Genomic DNA, 15,892 nt, shown 5'->3' with positions numbered 1-15,892 from the left:
TACGCTCTGTTTCGTGCGTTTTTTGAGTTCCTGGGGGTCGATTTACTCCGGAAAGGGTCATACAAATCGATTCCAAGACAAAAGATTTTTCGGCCAAAAAAAATCCAAGGCTAACCCCTTTGCATTTTTGGTAAAAATTTCGACGACTTTGAAAAGTGCTGCAATTAATTCTTTCAGGCACCATTCCGACGTAATTTTGCGAGAGGAATCGATTAAGCGCAGTCCCAATACGCTGCGAGCAACGGATCAAAAGTTACAGGCGAAAAACTGCTTATTTTCGTCCTCATTCCTCTGCTGTTGGTTCTACGCTCTGTTTCGTGCGTTTTTTGAGTTCCTGGGGGTCGATTTATTCCGGAAAGGGTCATACAAATCGATTCCAAGACAAAAGATTTTTCGGCCAAAAAAAATCCAAGGCTAACCCCTTTGCATTTTTGGTAAAAATTTCGACGACTTTGAAAAGTGCTGCAATTAATTCTTTCAGGCACTATTCCGACGTAATTTTGCGAGAGGAATCGATTAAGCGCAGTCCCAATACGCTGCGAGCAACGGATCAAAAGTTACAGGCGAAAAACTGCTTATTTTCGTCCTCATTTCTCTGCTGTTGGTTCTACGCTCTGTTTCGTGCGTTTTTTGAGTTCCTGGGGGTCGATTTACTCCGCAAAGGGTCATACAAATCGATTCCAAGACAAAAGATTTTTTGGCCAAAAAAAATCCAAGGCTCACCCCTTTGCATTTTTGGTAAAAATTTCGACGACTTTGAAAAGTGCTGCAATTAATTCTTTCAGGCACTATTCCGACGTAATTTTGCGATAGGAATCGATTAAGCGCAGTCCCAATACGCTGCGAGCAACGGATCAAAAGTTACAGGCGAAAAACTGCTTATTTTCGTCCTCATCCCTCTGCTGTTGTTTCTACGCTCTGTTTCGTGCGTTTTTTGAGTTCCTGGGGGTCGATTTACTCCGGAAAGGGTCATACAAATCGATTCCAAGACAAAAGATTTTTCGGCCAAAAAAAATCCAAGGCTAACCCCTTTGCATTTTTGGTAAAAATTTCGACGACTTTGAAAAGTGCTGCAATTAATTCTTTCAGGCACTATTCCGACGTAATTTTGCGAGAGGAATCGATTAAGCGCAGTCCCAATACGCTGCGAGCAACGGATCAAAAGTTACAGGCGAAAAACTGCTCATTTTTGTCCTCATTCCTCTGCTGTTGGTTCTACGCTCTGTTTCGTGCGTTTTTTGAGTTCCTGGGGGTCGATTTACTCCGGAAAGGGTCATACAAATCGATTCCAAGACAAAAGATTTTTCGGTCAAAAAAAATCCAAGGCTAACCCCTTTGCATTTTTGGTAAAAATTTCGACGACTTTGAAAAGTGCTGCAATTAATTCTCTCAGGTACTATTCCGACGTAATTTTGCGAGAGGAATCGATTGAGCGCAGTCCGAATACAATGCGAGCAATGGATCGAGAGTTACAGCCGAAAAACGAAGGGCTTCTTTTCTCTCTTTTTCCTGCTGCTGCTTCTCACTACGCAATTTCTTCGCCGTATGGCCTTTGCTCTTCTCAGTGCGTTCACTGCGTTTCTAGTCGCCCAATTAGTTACCAAATATTCCGGCCAAATTCCTTGCATTGGCACACGGATTTCGAAAAGGTGGGGAAGAAAAATGACAAATTTGTATCTACTAAGTTTCAGCTGTTTATTCAATATACCCTAATTCTAATGCAAGTGCTTGGGTGTCAGTGTGTAAAAATATAACAAGTTGTTGAGTAGTATTAAAGTAACCGATAAATGTAAATGCAAAAATGTGATTAAACAACACTCAATAGTATAACATCATGTCCTCAACAGAATCTGAAAAATATTGTGTTAGCTAGTGTCTATCACACATATTGTTAAATATAGCTTAAGTTATGGCATGTATGCGTACAGGTACAACACACCTCTGCAGGAACCAATGTAATAAGTATGATATTGTTGTATTGTTATCGTTTCATGTAACCCGAATTAAAATAAAAAATATAAAATGAATTTTTCTTGTTTTTTTTGTATCTCCTTAGCTGTTGGTCTTTTGCTAGTCCAGATATTTTTCTCGCAATGCCGAGGGTCCACTTAGTCCAGAAAGGTTCATACAAATCGATTCAGACATGAAAGATTTTTCCTAAAAAAAAAAGTAATGTCAACCCCTTTGGACTCTTGGTGAAAATTTTATCGATTTGCGATAACGCTGGAATCAATTCGACTGCTAGAAACACTGAGCGTTGACTGCACTGAGATATAATACTGCTCCGTGGGTATAACAGTACGCTACGTGCACTGTATATGCTTTTCTGCAGACCGGAGTATGCCGAGAGAGATCAGTGAGTTGAGATAGACACATCATATCGTTCTTATTCGCTGCGCGCGCGAGAAAATCAGAACCCTCAAGAAGTAAGTCAAACACCCGATGATTTATCCATAAATTCAGTTGGAGTCTTGGAGGTCAACTAATACTTGTATTCCATATTATCTGCTTTTCATTTGATGGATTTGAGACAAGGATTTATATTTAATGCGGACAACTTGAGATGGGGGATAACTCAAAATCACACTAAACTGGCGCGCTCGAGATGGGCTTGTGCGCCTTCTAGTTGTGGCATATTTCATGGAGGCTACAGAGTAGAAATCCTAGTCCTATGTCCATGGCATGTCCATGGGTAGAAATCGGAAGAGATCGAGTGAAGGATAGAAGAGATCCAATGATCAACTTACCGGATTGTAACCTCAAACAGAAATTAGTGATTTACCTTGTGAATTGTAATCATCATAATTGAAAATCAAGCGCGAATGTTGCACTGAAACGGGCGATTGAACATCGAAATTAATTGGTGGTAGCACGCGACAGGCAAAATTTGCAAAATTCTGAAAATACGATTCAGCTATGTTCGGACGTGTGATACCAAAAAATTTTCGTAATATATCGGTACGTAGAAAATATAATTTACAGCATTGCCCCATCGAAAAACTTCAAAACTTCAATGTATAAACGAGCTAAGAAAAGCCTCGTACTTTCATACCGTCGAAGAAACTCGATGGGAAACTGCTTATTCAATTACTTCAAACTTGTAATCCACTCCGCAGGATTTTCCCATACCCTTTCCAGCCATTTATCGAAATCTCTGTTCTGCCCCCTCCTTGCTAAGACTGCTAGTTCAGGCACATCATTTGAAATAGAGAAAAATGAATAAAGCAAAAGTGTTCCAGCTTCTGTCACGAGTTTGGAGTGGACCGAACGGAGCACTAGCTGGCAAGCAAGCTGAGCAGAAGATGGTCACTATTCTCAGAGATAAGTTTCCCAAAGCGAGCCTCATTGAAGTTACAGATGTATCTGGTGGGTATTTACTAATGAATCTGAGTTGAAAACAAGATGATATATTATGCTGCACACACAAAAACGATGCTAGAATGTCGAATGATACCTTGCAAAATTAACCAATGTACATCAGTTGTGGCTACTTACTATTATTTTCTTGATTCACACAGGAGGGTGTGGAGCAATGTTTGAAGTAAATGTGGTTGCCCCAGAATTCAAAGGACTTAATACGGTTAAGCAGCATCGGATTATCAATGAGGTATGAACTCATTTGGTTACTACTTTTCAATATTGATGAATTATGATAGTTATTAATATTTGACTAGTGCAAATTTAGTATAATCCTTGTGTTTCATGTTTGTTTGTAGATTCTGAAGGAGGAAATTAAAAATATGCATGGTATTCGTATACATACAAGTGCTCAGGACACCTAGGTTTTTCATGTCAAGTGCTTTAAATTTGTGAATTGAAAAACACATCGACATGTATTTGGATATAGTGACCTGAATTCGCAATTTGCTGGAATTGTGTATATTTGTACATATGTCACAAAGTTTAATGCATCCGAATTATTTGCGAGAATGCATTTGTTGCGATTAAATAAAAGGGTTAGCCTTCCTTGTTTGCAAATTTTAGGGCAAAAAGCATTTGACCTCAGTTTCGACTTGCAAGACCCTTTTCTCACTCATTGGTTCGTCAGGAAATCAATAAAGACATCTAGAAAATACGAAAATCATCAGCTAATTGTAAGTAAATCTGAAGACGAACCGACCAACTTATCATTTTCCGACTCTAACTTTTGATGCATTATTCCTAAAAACTAAACTAGGCGCATTCGTTGTCATTCGCAAGATTCTATTAAATCTGCATAAATTTGTAGAGAAAAATGCAATGAGGTTAGTTGAGTTTAGTCTAATTTATTGATTCTTTTGGGCTGTACAATTTGATTTTCATTTCTGATTTATTTGTCACTCATGAAAAGATTTTCCGTTCAAAGCTGCCTTCTAATTACACTAGATAGACTGAGATAGACCGCTGATTACGGCCTTCACGAACGAAAAATAGTCAAAAAATCAGAATCAATCATGAGTAGTCAACGTCGTGAGCGTAACTGAAGTGAACAAACCCTGTACTGAAAGCTGATCAAATCTATCGTTCTTTACCCGTGAATGTGAAAGATGCGTATCTTAACCTGTCTTGAACACAGGTTAAACAGAATTATTACACGCTGTGAGTCGACCCTCTACCTGTGGTATATAGTCCATGCATTTTGCATCGAGTCCATTCATAGAGATGATATTCTCTATGACTCCGTGCGGCCTAATGTTTATGTGTGTAAAAGCGTCTCAGGTTATGAAAAATGAAGATTAAACACCTACATTTGATGGAGTTGCTAAATAATAAATTAAACTTTTTAACAGTGGACGAAATCTGATAAACGTCAACTGTTATACCACGTACAAAATAGGGTGTGGTTGTAACCAATTATAATGAGTACTACGCAAAAATTTGTATGTTTCGCTTTGGCGGCATCGATAAGGTTGCTACTGATATATTCCGAATATCAAAAAATCATCGCAGACAGAGTCGAAGTATCCACAGCACTTAATTCGTGGAAAAAAGGTGAGCCTTTCAATTTTTCTGCTTTCATGCTTATTAAGTATGATTGTTCTTATTTGTTACCAGTTACTGAGGGAGTCTACCTACGAGAAGCTGGTATCGATCCTTACACTGGCGATCTGTTTCACGAAAGTCCTATAGGCCTTGTCGTCTTCAGTTATATGCAAAAGTATTTGTCATCGTGTATATTATGTGGCATATTCGTCTTCACGGATTTGGCCACGGCATGGATTCTGGGTCTGACTGCTTATCGCTACACGACGCAACTAGTGAGTTAATTAAATAATGATGACAGCATCTATTTTATAGTGAAGCAGAGGGCCAAAGTGCAAATTTACATCCACTGAGACATAGTCGTAGACCAACATTTGACCAATTTCTTGCAGATTGCCACAGAACAAAAGGACATCCAGGAACGTAAGAAGCAATCTAATGATACAGAAGTATCTGCTCTATCTTCATCAATGTCCATACCAGCGTCCAGCGTTACGTCTTCCGCTTTACTTGTACCTTCAGCTTACCTTTTCAACCCATACGTAGTTTTTAATTGTGTAGGATTAACCACAACGGTTTTTACGAACTTTCTGCTATCCGTGGCTCTACATTCCATGATAAACAAATCGAGATTATGTAGTTGCTTCACTATAGCCGTTTTAACATTACAAGGACTTTATCCTATCACTCTGATGGTACCTGCCACAATATACTTGGCACGAAACGAAGAAGGTAAAAGTAAAAATATTCCCTACGGAAGTATCATTAAGACAATAGCGATGTTTATTAGTATTCTGACCACATTATATTACCTTTCCTACAAAGTATCAGGGAGCTGGTCATTTTTGCACAGTACCATCGGTTTCATTTTAACAGTACCTGATCTGCGGCCCAACATCGGGCTGTACTGGTACTTCTTCACAGAAATGTTTGAACACTTTAGGTGGCTATTTGTTGCATCATTTCAAATAAACGTAGGCCTGCTCTACGTTGCTCCGCTCGCGCTACGATTTCGTCGCGATCCTATGCTCCTGGCCTTCTCATATCTCGCAATCGCGGCTATTTTCAAATCCTACCCTTGCTTAGGAGAAGTTGGATTTTATATGGCTCTACTACCGATGTGGAAGCATCTGTTTCCGCGTAAGTTAATAATCTAGTATTACTGAATCATAACTTTTTATCTCTTCATATGTGTCCCAATTTACTTAAGTTGTTGCGGAACTAACGTATCGATTTTAATTATTCCAGATATGCAGCAAGGATTTATTGTCAGCTGCTTCCTTTTGTCCTGCACAGTGTTTGCTCCAACAGTTTGGCACCTGTGGATTTACTCACGATCAGCAAATGCGAACTTTTACTTTGGTGTCACGCTAGCCTTTGCTATTGCACAAATATTTCTAGTTACCGATGTTCTCTTTGCCAGCGTCAAACGAGAATTTTCTTTGCGCCACGGCCTGTCTAGAGAAATCCACGGAAATACTGGCAAACTTTTACTCGAATAAGCTCCATAAGATGTATTTTTACACGTACATTCCGTGTCCAGATTGTAATGACGTTCGGAGGTGAAAAATCAAGATGTAATCTAGAGAAGATGGAACTGCACATATAAGCATTCATTTGAAAATTGGATGCATAACGTTAATTACGACGTTCATAATTTTTAGTCGAGAATTCACAATGAATTTAATCTGGCGAAAATATCCCGTTAGCCGGGGTAACAACAGTCCCGCGTTATGACTCACGAACGATTAAAAATGTAATTCATCAACATTAGCGCATCAAAATTATTATTTCTTTCCTTCCCGCCAAATCCATACTTTGCGTCACTCCCCTGTTTATTAACAACACGCATAATAAGCAATGGTACGTTCACAGTTACAACTCCAAGGTGCGATATTTCCACTTTAGTCAATGATTGAAAATTATTCTCACGTAACGATGGCGGGTGAAATTTCAATATCATCGCATAATCTGCGATCCAGTGAAGTTGAGGAAAATGCTAACCACACACATGCGTGTGTGAAAATTCAAATGAAATTACACACGTGTTCGTACCTAAATTGTAGCCTTTCGTAATTGGATTTATGGTTACAAGAAAAAATATTGTCAAGAAACGTGTAATGGAAAACCAGATACACGTAACGTACGTTCTTGCGTAGGTATTGCCCGGCTACCTGATATATTCTGTAGACATAAAGCAGCTTCTTCGAATCACTTTCTCCGTACGCGTGGGCATACGTATAGTTATGCACGCCATTTCGTCATGCGCTTGAGTTTTTTTTCGTGAAGTATATGCATACGAAACGGAGTTTCCCACTTGTATAATGCAACAATTTTGATGTCAAAATTTCTTCCGCATATTACAAATAATTAAAAAACTTCCGACTACCTGAGCATCCTTGGCTGAAACTCTGATAAGGCATTTGTTTTTTTAGTTAGCGAAGTTACTTGGATAGGCAAAATTTTCACGAGAAATCTTCAACTGGAATTTCATTGAATTTTCATTGTTCTACAATATGAAAATTGTAAAATTTCCGCGCTTCATTTCTGCTCTCCATTCTTTCGGCTGCTATGTCTACATAAATGAAAGATCGTCCTCAGCTCCACCTAATAGTTACGTGTACTCATATCTGCTGATATTTCGGAATTTCATTTTTGCTTAAACGTCTTATACATATACGAACGCCGCAGTATGAAAATACAATGAAAAACGACAGTGCGTTTTAGACAGTGCAGCAAGTTTTCAATTACGCAACTCTGCAGAAGTATGAAAGTATGTTGAAGCAGCTATGCAACTAGCATATTTTAATCAATCGTACCTAGTAGTAAAAAATATATATCATGATTTTAGAATATTAGGATCGAGCCACTGAGTTAGACGCGAATGTCATTTTCATCGGTAAGTGAATGGTGTTGACCATATTATTATTCTTACTGTAAGATACTTTCGGAAAAAAATAATTTGCTTCTTGGTAAAATGATAATGATAATAATGACAATAATAACAATAACAATGCAAATAACGTATAAATAAATTATCAAAATGTCACGTAGTAAAAACGATAAGACTGTAAACTCTCACGAAACGTGCGCGGAGGTGAAAATCGTTGCGAAAGAGAAATTCGTCGGCCCTTAAAAAAAGGGTACAAGTCTATGCTACGTGGCTACAGCGTAAATAATTCCGTAATAATTTGCGGTTTTGCGTGATTTTTAGTCTGCTACATCGAGCATCGCGCGTACCGTGCTCACGGTTCGTGGAAGATAGGATATCCGCAGTCTTCGAAACAACAAAAAGGAGAAAAGTGGGTAAAAAGTTGAATCCGGGATGCAGTGGTGGAACGAACATCGGGCTGCAGTACCTCACTATGCCGCCTTCCTCACCTTCACCCGACCCAGGCATCGTCGTACTCGTCGTATCATATAAAAGGAGGCTCCCGCAGAAATATCGCACTTGGGTGCCTCCACTTTGGTCAGAGTCAACGCAGCGCGCCAAAATTCTCGATTTCGCAACCGCGTATCGCACTTTTTCTGTTTTACATCTGTCGACTAGTCGCGCTTCATTCAAATAATAGTAGCGTAACTATAGTCGCGGTTTGAATTATACTGCTCATGGTCGGTGATTATACGACACAATGAAGGGGTGCGTGATTTTTTTTACGTTATTTGCGCTCGTCTTCGCTAATAATTATTCGAGCAAATACGACGACGTAGACGTCGATAGAATCCTGAGCAATGATCGTGTCCTCACCAATTACATACGCTGCTTGATGGAAGAAGGACCCTGCACTGCGGAAGGTCGGGAATTGAAAAGTAAGTTGAAAATCAGATTCTTTCATTAATCATGCATTTTCGCTACGTTTTCAGTATTTCTTTTCCAATTCCAGCACATAACGTACAATACATACATATATATAGTCCATTAAAAAAGAGTCAAATTTTGTTGGAATCTACCCGTAGTATCGTTACTTAACAATAGCTAATCCTAGAGATGCGTTCTTTACTTTGCACCCGCCTCCAAAATCGGCATAACTTGAGTTCGATAAAGTCAAATGGAAACAGTACAACACGACAGTTTCCTTCTCGTCCTTATACGAGTACATAGATCACCGCATTGCATATGATACATTGCGATAGGGTTCAACATACTCTCAGTTAGTTCGGTTACATAAGATCAATTGTGAACTTTCACGATTGGCCGTTGCACTCGATCCAAAACCTGCAGTCAATTCGTAAGCGATGTGAAATTATCAAGCAAACACTACACATAATTCGTACATATATTATTTGACGAAGTATTCAGAAGTGCAGAATGAGAAAACGAAATGTTATAGTCATGTTATTTTCAGTATCTCGTTGTTGCTTCCATGGTTTTTATTGCAGAAAGCAAATGATGCAGAACCCTACATTTTCCTAAATCTACAGCTTGAATTAAACTCTGAAATAAGGTTTTAAATTATGTGACCGATGCCCCAACAGTCCGCATAACGTTGCTCAGATATTTAAGACTTCAATGATGCGACGCATATGAATGCGTATATTGTAACCTGTCGCACGTAGAAAGAATGAATTAACCGAATAAGAATAAATAATTCGAGAAGCTCAATTACTGGGCACAGTATTTCGTGCCAATGATTAAAAAGGCTATGGGTATAACGTGCGTAATAAATACATGACGTGCAAAAACTTTTAATGCGATTTATTGCAGGCCAAAGAAGGCGGTACGTGTTCGTCCGATTCGATATTGATAGTGGATTGTATTGCTGTAACTTTTTATTAGACCGTTTAAAGCGGAAATTTTTTAGGCACGCCGGTAGCAGGTGGCGTGATTATTAAATTTAGTGCCCGGAGCTGCAGTATTCCATTTATAAAGATACGCAACTAGCACATATCGGACTGTCGGTGGCATGAATATTGTTGCGTTTGAAAGTATTTGACTGCAGCCATGTTTACAGTGGTAAAACCATTATTTACATTTATTTTGACTTTGACAGAGACTTTACCCGACGCCCTTTCATCGGAATGCAGCAAATGCAACGAAAAACAAAAATCTACGGCGGAAAAAGTGATAGAACATCTTAGAGTGAAACGGCCGAGAGACTGGGACAAGCTTACTGCAAAATACGATCCTCGAGGAGAGTACAAAAAACGCTACGAAGCATCAATTGTGGCAAAGAAAGCTTAGGCTTGGCTACATTTTGGATGAAATCCAATTCAATCAAATACATAGATATTATCCTTCAATTATGTGACTTATATTTTGTGAAATATTATTCTAATAAAGAATAAGATGAAAGAAGAACACTGTGCCGCAAATTCATGAACTGAATATTATTTTCCAATTCATTGTTCCATATCAGTTATAAAACTCCAAGTAAATTTCTTTCCAGCATTACACGTCTCGTCTCATACCAAAGGTGGGTTTTCCCAGAGCTCCATATGAAGCTGGGAGGCTGACAACTTGAGCTAGTTTCCATACCTCAATTGGTACAGAAATTGTAGATTTTCGTAGCGTTCTGTGTAACAGACTTACTGACTTTTACCAGTAAGAAGTTCAAATGTAAGAGTTTCTAGGCTTGGGGCTCATTCCACGCGCCTTTTTTTGACGAGAGATCCAAGCTGAAAAATGAGATATGACAACAGAATGAAGTGTAAGAATAGATAATCGGGATTCGTATCACTTTTACAATGAAAGGATTTCATTTTTACTAACTTATTATCTCAAGAAATACAGAAAATTGAGAGCCAAGATCCCTAATCACATTTCGAAAAAAAAAAGAAGCAGACTACCTGCTGATTTCTCCTGTTTGCTTTATACTCACGAGATCGGAAATAGCTGGCAAGTTACTGGTTTGATCTGTAACTGAATTTTCAGGTTCGCGAACTTCTTTTGCCTGATTAGACTTCTTCATATTTCTATGCTGTGGGAATGTAGGCATCAGCTTTGGGTCACAAGCTGTGGGGCAGATGAAAGATAAGGATTTTAATAAACCTACTCGGTGAAGACGATACTTTATCTGATAAAATTACTAACGCAGGGGTGCCTCCTTAAAGTAGCTGCTCTGCAAGCACTCTTCGGCAGTAGCTCTTTTCTTTGGATCGTACATGAATAAAAAGTTCAATAGCCTAAGACCGGCTGCACTTAGCCACGGAAATCGCTGTTTCAAGTTGTTGTACGGTTGCTGTTTCAAGGAGAAATTTTGCAGTGCTGGTAGCGAATTGAATTCAGGCCAAATTGCTTCGCTGGGTGTCCCCAATAAGTCTACTATCAGTTCTAGTTGAGCTATTTCTGACCTTCCAGGTAACAGAGGTCTGTGGCCGAGTAATTCACCTTAAACATAATACAACCATTTTATTATATCCTATAAACTGGTTCCTATATACTGGTACATAGTATATACTATCCTATGTACTGGTTATTATCACCAGTGACGAATTTACATCAATATTGAGATTCGGATTTTACCTAAAATGCAACCAGCTGCCCACATATCCACCGAAGTTGTTTGAGTTTTTGCTTGAAGAAGTAGTTCAGGAGCTCTATACCACAACGTAACTACTCGTGGAGTCATCGGGGTCAAAGGTAGACCAAACCACCTGGCTAACCCAAAGTCTGCAATTTTTACGCACCCTTTATCGGTCATGAGTAAATTCGAAACTTTTAAATCTCTATGAACGATAAAATTATGGTGCAGATAACGAAGGCCTTTCAATACTTGGAGTACAATGCACTTGACTTGACTCTCGGAGAAAGGGGCTTGCATATTGTCCAATAAACTGGCCAAATCTTGCTCGCAATATTCCATGGCTAGGAATATACTTTCCAAGCTGCGCCCAACCACAACTTCTTTGAGGTGCACAATATTTTCATGCCTGCATGATAACAGGACACTGATTTCTCTCAGGCCGCTAACGGGCAATCCATCTTTTTCATGTTCCATGCGAACCTTTTTTAATGCAACAACTTTGTCCGTTTTGGTATCTCGCGCCCTGTATACTATTCCATATGTGCCTTCCCCGATTCGGTTTAACTTTTCGAATTCCGACACAAATCTACACTTGCCAAGCTGTAGGTAAATGATAGTGTGGGTTAGTGACCGATATTACAAACATTTTCAAATAAGTTCATTGCCCTAATTACATGTATAAACAGCTCTTACGATATCTTGTTCGGGTATCTCCATCGGCTTTCCAGTTAGAAACGAAGTAAGCACGCCTCTCCGAGTAATCGGTGCGGATGGATCTGGTCCTGCCTCGGAGGCTGCTTTTTTATCAGTGTCATTATTCTCCACTGACTTCTTGCCCATGCTTCCTTCTGCAATAACTCAAAGTGAATTCTCGATGCAAACTGAGATTATCTCATCGCTGTTTGACGCAAACAGTGTTTAGAAAATAATGACCGACTGTGTGTGGTACAGTTGAATAGTTAAGTTAAAAATTAAGAAAATATTTCTTCGATATAACCTCTTTCGCCGGCATCGAACGTGAAGACTTTAGAACTTGGAAAGATTACCTTTCGTCATGTTGTTGAGCGATTTGGTCCAAAAAAACTGCCCTCAATGCTGGACTAGTAGAAGACTTCGCTAGTTACGCTCTGTTTACAGTTTTTATTCAGCTTATTATTTTTCTCATTTGGTAAATTTCCCACAAATGTAAATTAATCACTTGAATCCAAACACACGCTCTGAGCAGATGTGACGTCGCTCCAACACCATTTCACCACGCAAGTGGATAAAATCCGACAGAGAGCGCCACTGCATTGACGTCTTCTGATTGGCTACTGGACTCGACCCAACACGACCGTAGATAATAATAACAATAAGAAACGTAAAAAGAAGGAAAAATTGCAAGCGACACGTACAGGCTGCGGCCGAGCTCGTATTATTATAAACATACATGCACAGTGGACCTGACGTAGGCATTCGTTTGGTGATTGTGGGTGGCATAATTGACTTGGAATTTTTTAAATAAGTAAAGGACTTTGGTTATACTACACTTCAGTTGGATCGAACGATAAATAATTGCGTTCGGTACTGTTTATTAGGGCTTGTTATCATCGATTAATACGCGTTTCTTTCGTGATAGATCGTGACCGTATCAATAGTGCTAATATAAATTGTTTCTCTTCGCCGATGCGAGAAGACAAAACGAAACTTACTTATTATAGGTAGTTCTCGAACTTTGTTCCGGACAAATAACTGACTGTGTTAAATAACAACTGCTGTGCGGTGATAATGGAAGGAGTCGTTAGGTTAATCGTAAAGGCCCCGAATCAGCAGACTGAGGATCAAATTATAAGATGCGAATTAGGGTGGACCATTGGACGACTCAAGGATCACCTCGCCCAAGTTTATCCTAGCAAACCAGTAAGCATCCGAATCTTATTTACGTGCGTATTATTCTTTGATCCGTCACGAGTATAAAAATATTGATAATCTGATATTTTCGCTCTTATTTGTGAAAGTGTGTGCACCTTTCATTGTGATAAACTTTTTCTGAGAGAAAGTTCCGTCATTAGCTGTTTTCTTCCAATTTCTCATTACTTGTGAATAAAAATATGCGTTCTACCAAATAGAAACCTTATCTCTTATCCTGATCTGATAGCATCTCGTAGCATATTTCAAATCATTATCGTCTGTTCATATCTATTTTAACCGTACATTAAATCATACATGTATTGTATTATCTCTCCCCTCCCCCCTCCATGTTTTACCAAATATACAAACAAACTCGTCTCTTAAATTGATTATAACGCCACTATCAATGCTTTATCCGTAACGGTCTCTGATTTTTTCAACAGAAGTCTTCCGAACAAAAGCTCATTTACTCTGGACAGCTGTTGAGCGATTCTGCCTTCCTGAGGGATGTCCTCCATCACTACGGTGGTGGAGACCAGCTCGACCAATCCTATACTGTACATCTAGTCTGTGCTCCGACGATGCCATTTTACACAGACAAGGCACGCACTAACACATCAACCAATGGCCAAGACGGAAATATGGGCGTATTACAGCCTGATGCTGTTCTAAATCCGGTTCAATCGGAAAGACTCCAAAGTCAGAGCTTAGAAAGTGAAGAGGTTAACAATCCAGGATCTTCTTCCGCTCAGTTATATTCTACTCAGCGGTATTATAACCAGCTGAACAGTCAGCAGATAGCATGGATGCAGCAGGCTTATACGCATTATCTTACACAGTATATGCAGATGTGAGTGATGAGAATGAAACAGGTTTTCTGTATATCCATACATCACACTAACTTGATTAGTTTTGGAATCCATGCGTGAAGACAATTGGTCGTATGACATTTTTTTTCTATTGTATTACAGGATGGCTGCGCAAGGTATCCAAGTACAAAGCAGCATTCCATACATACAGCCTGTGAACACGAACACAAATGAAGCAGTCAATAACAATAATCGCGATGATCATCAGCGTGCAGCCGCTCATGGTGCGGGGGCTCCCATAGATCCTGCAGAAGCAAACAATGCCAATAACAATGCTGCTGCAGCCGATGAGAGAGGAGATGGTGGAATAGTATTGAACCGTGATTGGCTTGACTTTTTTTACATGCTATCCAGAGTCATTGTTTTGTTTAGCATCGTCTACTTCTATTCATCTCCGCTCAGGTTTCTCATCGTAACATTTTTGGGATTTGCTGTGTATTTGTAAGTATAACATGTTTGCAACTAAAACAATACAGCAATCTTGCATTTAACATCGATCTAAAGAAATGCTTGTAAACACTCTAGGTACCAGGGTGGTTTCTTTCGGGTGCAACCAATGCTCTTGGTTGACAACAACAATGGTCGTGTTGACAATAATAACCAAATTTTACAAAACGAAGCTGTTGGAGCACAGGCTTTACCGGCACAGCAACCACCGCCAGCTCCTCAAACAGACACACATGTTAATCCCAATGACGAAGATGAAGGTCAGAGACCGGGAGCTTTGGCATTTGCTTGGACATTCTTCAGTTCGTTTTTTGCATCTCTTATACCCGATCAACCAAACGTTGTCTAATTCGATAATAATTTCGTTCTATATTATCCAATTGTAAATTAATACATACATATGCTTTAAAATCGAATTAAAACTTTGCATTGATGCAAGAGATCGTCTCTGACATGTTATAGGTATCAGTCCTGTTTCACAGACGTGGACTATATGATAGCTGAAACTGTTCCGCCAAGATAATCTTTTAGTAACTGACATAGGTCAGTGGACGAATAGAGTAGGTTAGCACATGTTTGTTGAAACGTCGAAGCAGTTGTTTTAATATTTTAGTATAAATGGTCAACGATCAAAATCTATGATTGATATAAAATAGTGAATTCAGACGTTTTTCAAACGTAAAAACTGTTGTATGAGTAATAGCAGACTAGTGGAATTACGAGACGGAGTTTTCTGTGCAGGTCTATTATGGTATAAAAAGTATATTCAACGATTTTATTCCACGATTATACACGGTATTCAAAACAAGTCTTACATTTATTACATACCAAGTTGTATGAAAAACTTTTGAAAACGTTGAGAAATATTCACGAAATTGTAATCATCGTCCATTATTGTATGTCAACATAATTCGTAAGTTTCATACGGTTAACTTTGTTGACAAGCATCTCTATCAACATAAGCAATGTGCAGTGGTTCACTTTCGGTAATTTTCTGAAAAACTTGTTTCTTGATACTGAACACAATTCTTGATTAATTCCAACCAAAGTATTCGCGAGTCTTGAAGATAATCTGATCACCAGTTCGAAACTCTAAGGAAGATGGGTTTGCTGACCTGAATTACCGTCAATGCCTAACAATGAGTAACATCTCTTGGTTTGAATTTTGTTTGTTTATCCTGTCTTCTTGAATAAATATTACAAAATTGTCTGTATGTTACTCCTATTCACGCATCATTGCAATATTCGATGTGCGATACA

The 15,892-nt window shown here is 38.9% G+C and overlaps 5 protein-coding genes across 7 annotated transcripts; 4 read left to right on the top strand and 1 right to left on the bottom strand.

Moving 5' to 3' along the window:
- The first annotated feature begins 2,708 nt into the window (after positions 1 to 2,708).
- Positions 2,709 to 4,072, top strand: LOC124415175 (bolA-like protein 3). 2 transcript variants are annotated; one of them, XM_046896410.1, is made up of 4 exons: positions 2,709 to 2,958; positions 3,240 to 3,366; positions 3,519 to 3,607; positions 3,717 to 4,072. In XM_046896410.1, exons 1-4 carry the CDS (start codon positions 2,917 to 2,919, stop codon positions 3,780 to 3,782), a joined length of 324 nt encoding a protein of 107 aa, XP_046752366.1. In that variant the 5' UTR covers positions 2,709 to 2,916; the 3' UTR covers positions 3,783 to 4,072. The 2 variants fall into 2 exon arrangements, with proteins under 2 accessions (XP_046752366.1, XP_046752367.1); XM_046896411.1 differs by having other exon boundaries at positions 3,686 to 4,072.
- A 611-nt stretch (positions 4,073 to 4,683) lies between these two features.
- Positions 4,684 to 6,735, top strand: LOC124414851 (phosphatidylinositol glycan anchor biosynthesis class U protein). The gene is made up of 4 exons (XM_046895952.1): positions 4,684 to 4,971; positions 5,035 to 5,237; positions 5,355 to 6,102; positions 6,211 to 6,735. Exons 1-4 carry the CDS (start codon positions 4,839 to 4,841, stop codon positions 6,462 to 6,464), a joined length of 1,338 nt encoding a protein of 445 aa, XP_046751908.1. The 5' UTR covers positions 4,684 to 4,838; the 3' UTR covers positions 6,465 to 6,735.
- Positions 6,736 to 8,390: 1,655 nt separating this feature from the next.
- On the top strand, positions 8,391 to 10,144 carry LOC124415159 (ejaculatory bulb-specific protein 3-like). Its single transcript, XM_046896409.1, has 2 exons — positions 8,391 to 8,772; positions 9,954 to 10,144. Exons 1-2 carry the CDS (start codon positions 8,595 to 8,597, stop codon positions 10,142 to 10,144), a joined length of 369 nt encoding a protein of 122 aa, XP_046752365.1. The 5' UTR covers positions 8,391 to 8,594.
- On the bottom strand, positions 9,282 to 12,665 carry LOC124414875 (cyclin-dependent kinase 10). The gene is made up of 6 exons (XM_046895990.1): positions 12,473 to 12,665; positions 12,120 to 12,274; positions 11,426 to 12,026; positions 10,994 to 11,290; positions 10,782 to 10,915; positions 9,282 to 10,578 (listed from the first exon to the last, which is right to left on the bottom strand). The coding sequence occupies exons 1-6, from the start codon at positions 12,480 to 12,482 to the stop codon at positions 10,543 to 10,545; spliced, it is 1,233 nt and encodes a 410-aa protein (XP_046751946.1). The 5' UTR covers positions 12,483 to 12,665; the 3' UTR covers positions 9,282 to 10,542.
- A 144-nt stretch (positions 12,666 to 12,809) lies between these two features.
- LOC124414924 (homocysteine-responsive endoplasmic reticulum-resident ubiquitin-like domain member 2 protein) lies at positions 12,810 to 15,408 on the top strand. 2 transcript variants are annotated; one of them, XM_046896123.1, is made up of 4 exons: positions 12,810 to 13,325; positions 13,763 to 14,166; positions 14,288 to 14,626; positions 14,711 to 15,408. In XM_046896123.1, the coding sequence occupies exons 1-4, from the start codon at positions 13,194 to 13,196 to the stop codon at positions 14,979 to 14,981; spliced, it is 1,146 nt and encodes a 381-aa protein (XP_046752079.1). In that variant the 5' UTR covers positions 12,810 to 13,193; the 3' UTR covers positions 14,982 to 15,408. The 2 variants fall into 2 exon arrangements, with proteins under 2 accessions (XP_046752079.1, XP_046752072.1); XM_046896116.1 differs by having other exon boundaries at positions 13,760 to 14,166.
- The last annotated feature ends 484 nt before the right edge of the window (positions 15,409 to 15,892 follow it).

The sequence above is a fragment of the Diprion similis genome, chromosome 2 (genome assembly GCF_021155765.1).
Source record: "Diprion similis isolate iyDipSimi1 chromosome 2, iyDipSimi1.1, whole genome shotgun sequence".
NCBI classification, from domain to species: Eukaryota; Metazoa; Arthropoda; class Insecta; order Hymenoptera; family Diprionidae; genus Diprion; species Diprion similis.
Note: the sequence above shows the minus strand (reverse complement) of the source record. Positions and strands in the feature narration are given on the sequence as shown.

Excerpts from the sequence above, each read along its gene's own strand:
- LOC124414851 (XM_046895952.1), top strand. The coding sequence starts at position 4,839 with ATGAGTACTACGCAAAAATTTGTATGTTTCGCTTTGGCGGCATCGATA. Across the intron at positions 4,972-5,034 it reads ACTTAATTCGTGGAAAAAAG|TTACTGAGGGAGTCTACCTA; the intron begins GTGAGCCTTTCA and ends ATTTGTTACCAG. Across the intron at positions 5,238-5,354 it reads ATCGCTACACGACGCAACTA|ATTGCCACAGAACAAAAGGA; the intron begins GTGAGTTAATTA and ends AATTTCTTGCAG.
- LOC124415159 (XM_046896409.1), top strand. The coding sequence starts at position 8,595 with ATGAAGGGGTGCGTGATTTTTTTTACGTTATTTGCGCTCGTCTTCGCT. Across the intron at positions 8,773-9,953 it reads GGAAGGTCGGGAATTGAAAA|AGACTTTACCCGACGCCCTT; the intron begins GTAAGTTGAAAA and ends TGACTTTGACAG.
- LOC124415175 (XM_046896410.1), top strand. The coding sequence starts at position 2,917 with ATGTTCGGACGTGTGATACCAAAAAATTTTCGTAATATATCG. Across the intron at positions 3,367-3,518 it reads TGAAGTTACAGATGTATCTG|GAGGGTGTGGAGCAATGTTT; the intron begins GTGGGTATTTAC and ends TGATTCACACAG. Across the intron at positions 3,608-3,716 it reads AGCATCGGATTATCAATGAG|ATTCTGAAGGAGGAAATTAA; the intron begins GTATGAACTCAT and ends GTTTGTTTGTAG.
- LOC124414924 (XM_046896116.1), top strand. The coding sequence starts at position 13,194 with ATGGAAGGAGTCGTTAGGTTAATCGTAAAGGCCCCGAATCAGCAGACT. Across the intron at positions 13,326-13,759 it reads AAGTTTATCCTAGCAAACCA|AAGTCTTCCGAACAAAAGCT; the intron begins GTAAGCATCCGA and ends TTTTTTCAACAG. Across the intron at positions 14,167-14,287 it reads CTTACACAGTATATGCAGAT|GATGGCTGCGCAAGGTATCC; the intron begins GTGAGTGATGAG and ends ATTGTATTACAG.
- LOC124414875 (XM_046895990.1), bottom strand. Across the intron at positions 11,291-11,425 it reads GGCAGCTGGTTGCATTTTAG|GTGAATTACTCGGCCACAGA; the intron begins GTAAAATCCGAA and ends ATTATGTTTAAG. Across the intron at positions 10,579-10,781 it reads TGCCAGCTATTTCCGATCTC|CTTGGATCTCTCGTCAAAAA; the intron begins GTGAGTATAAAG and ends CTCATTTTTCAG.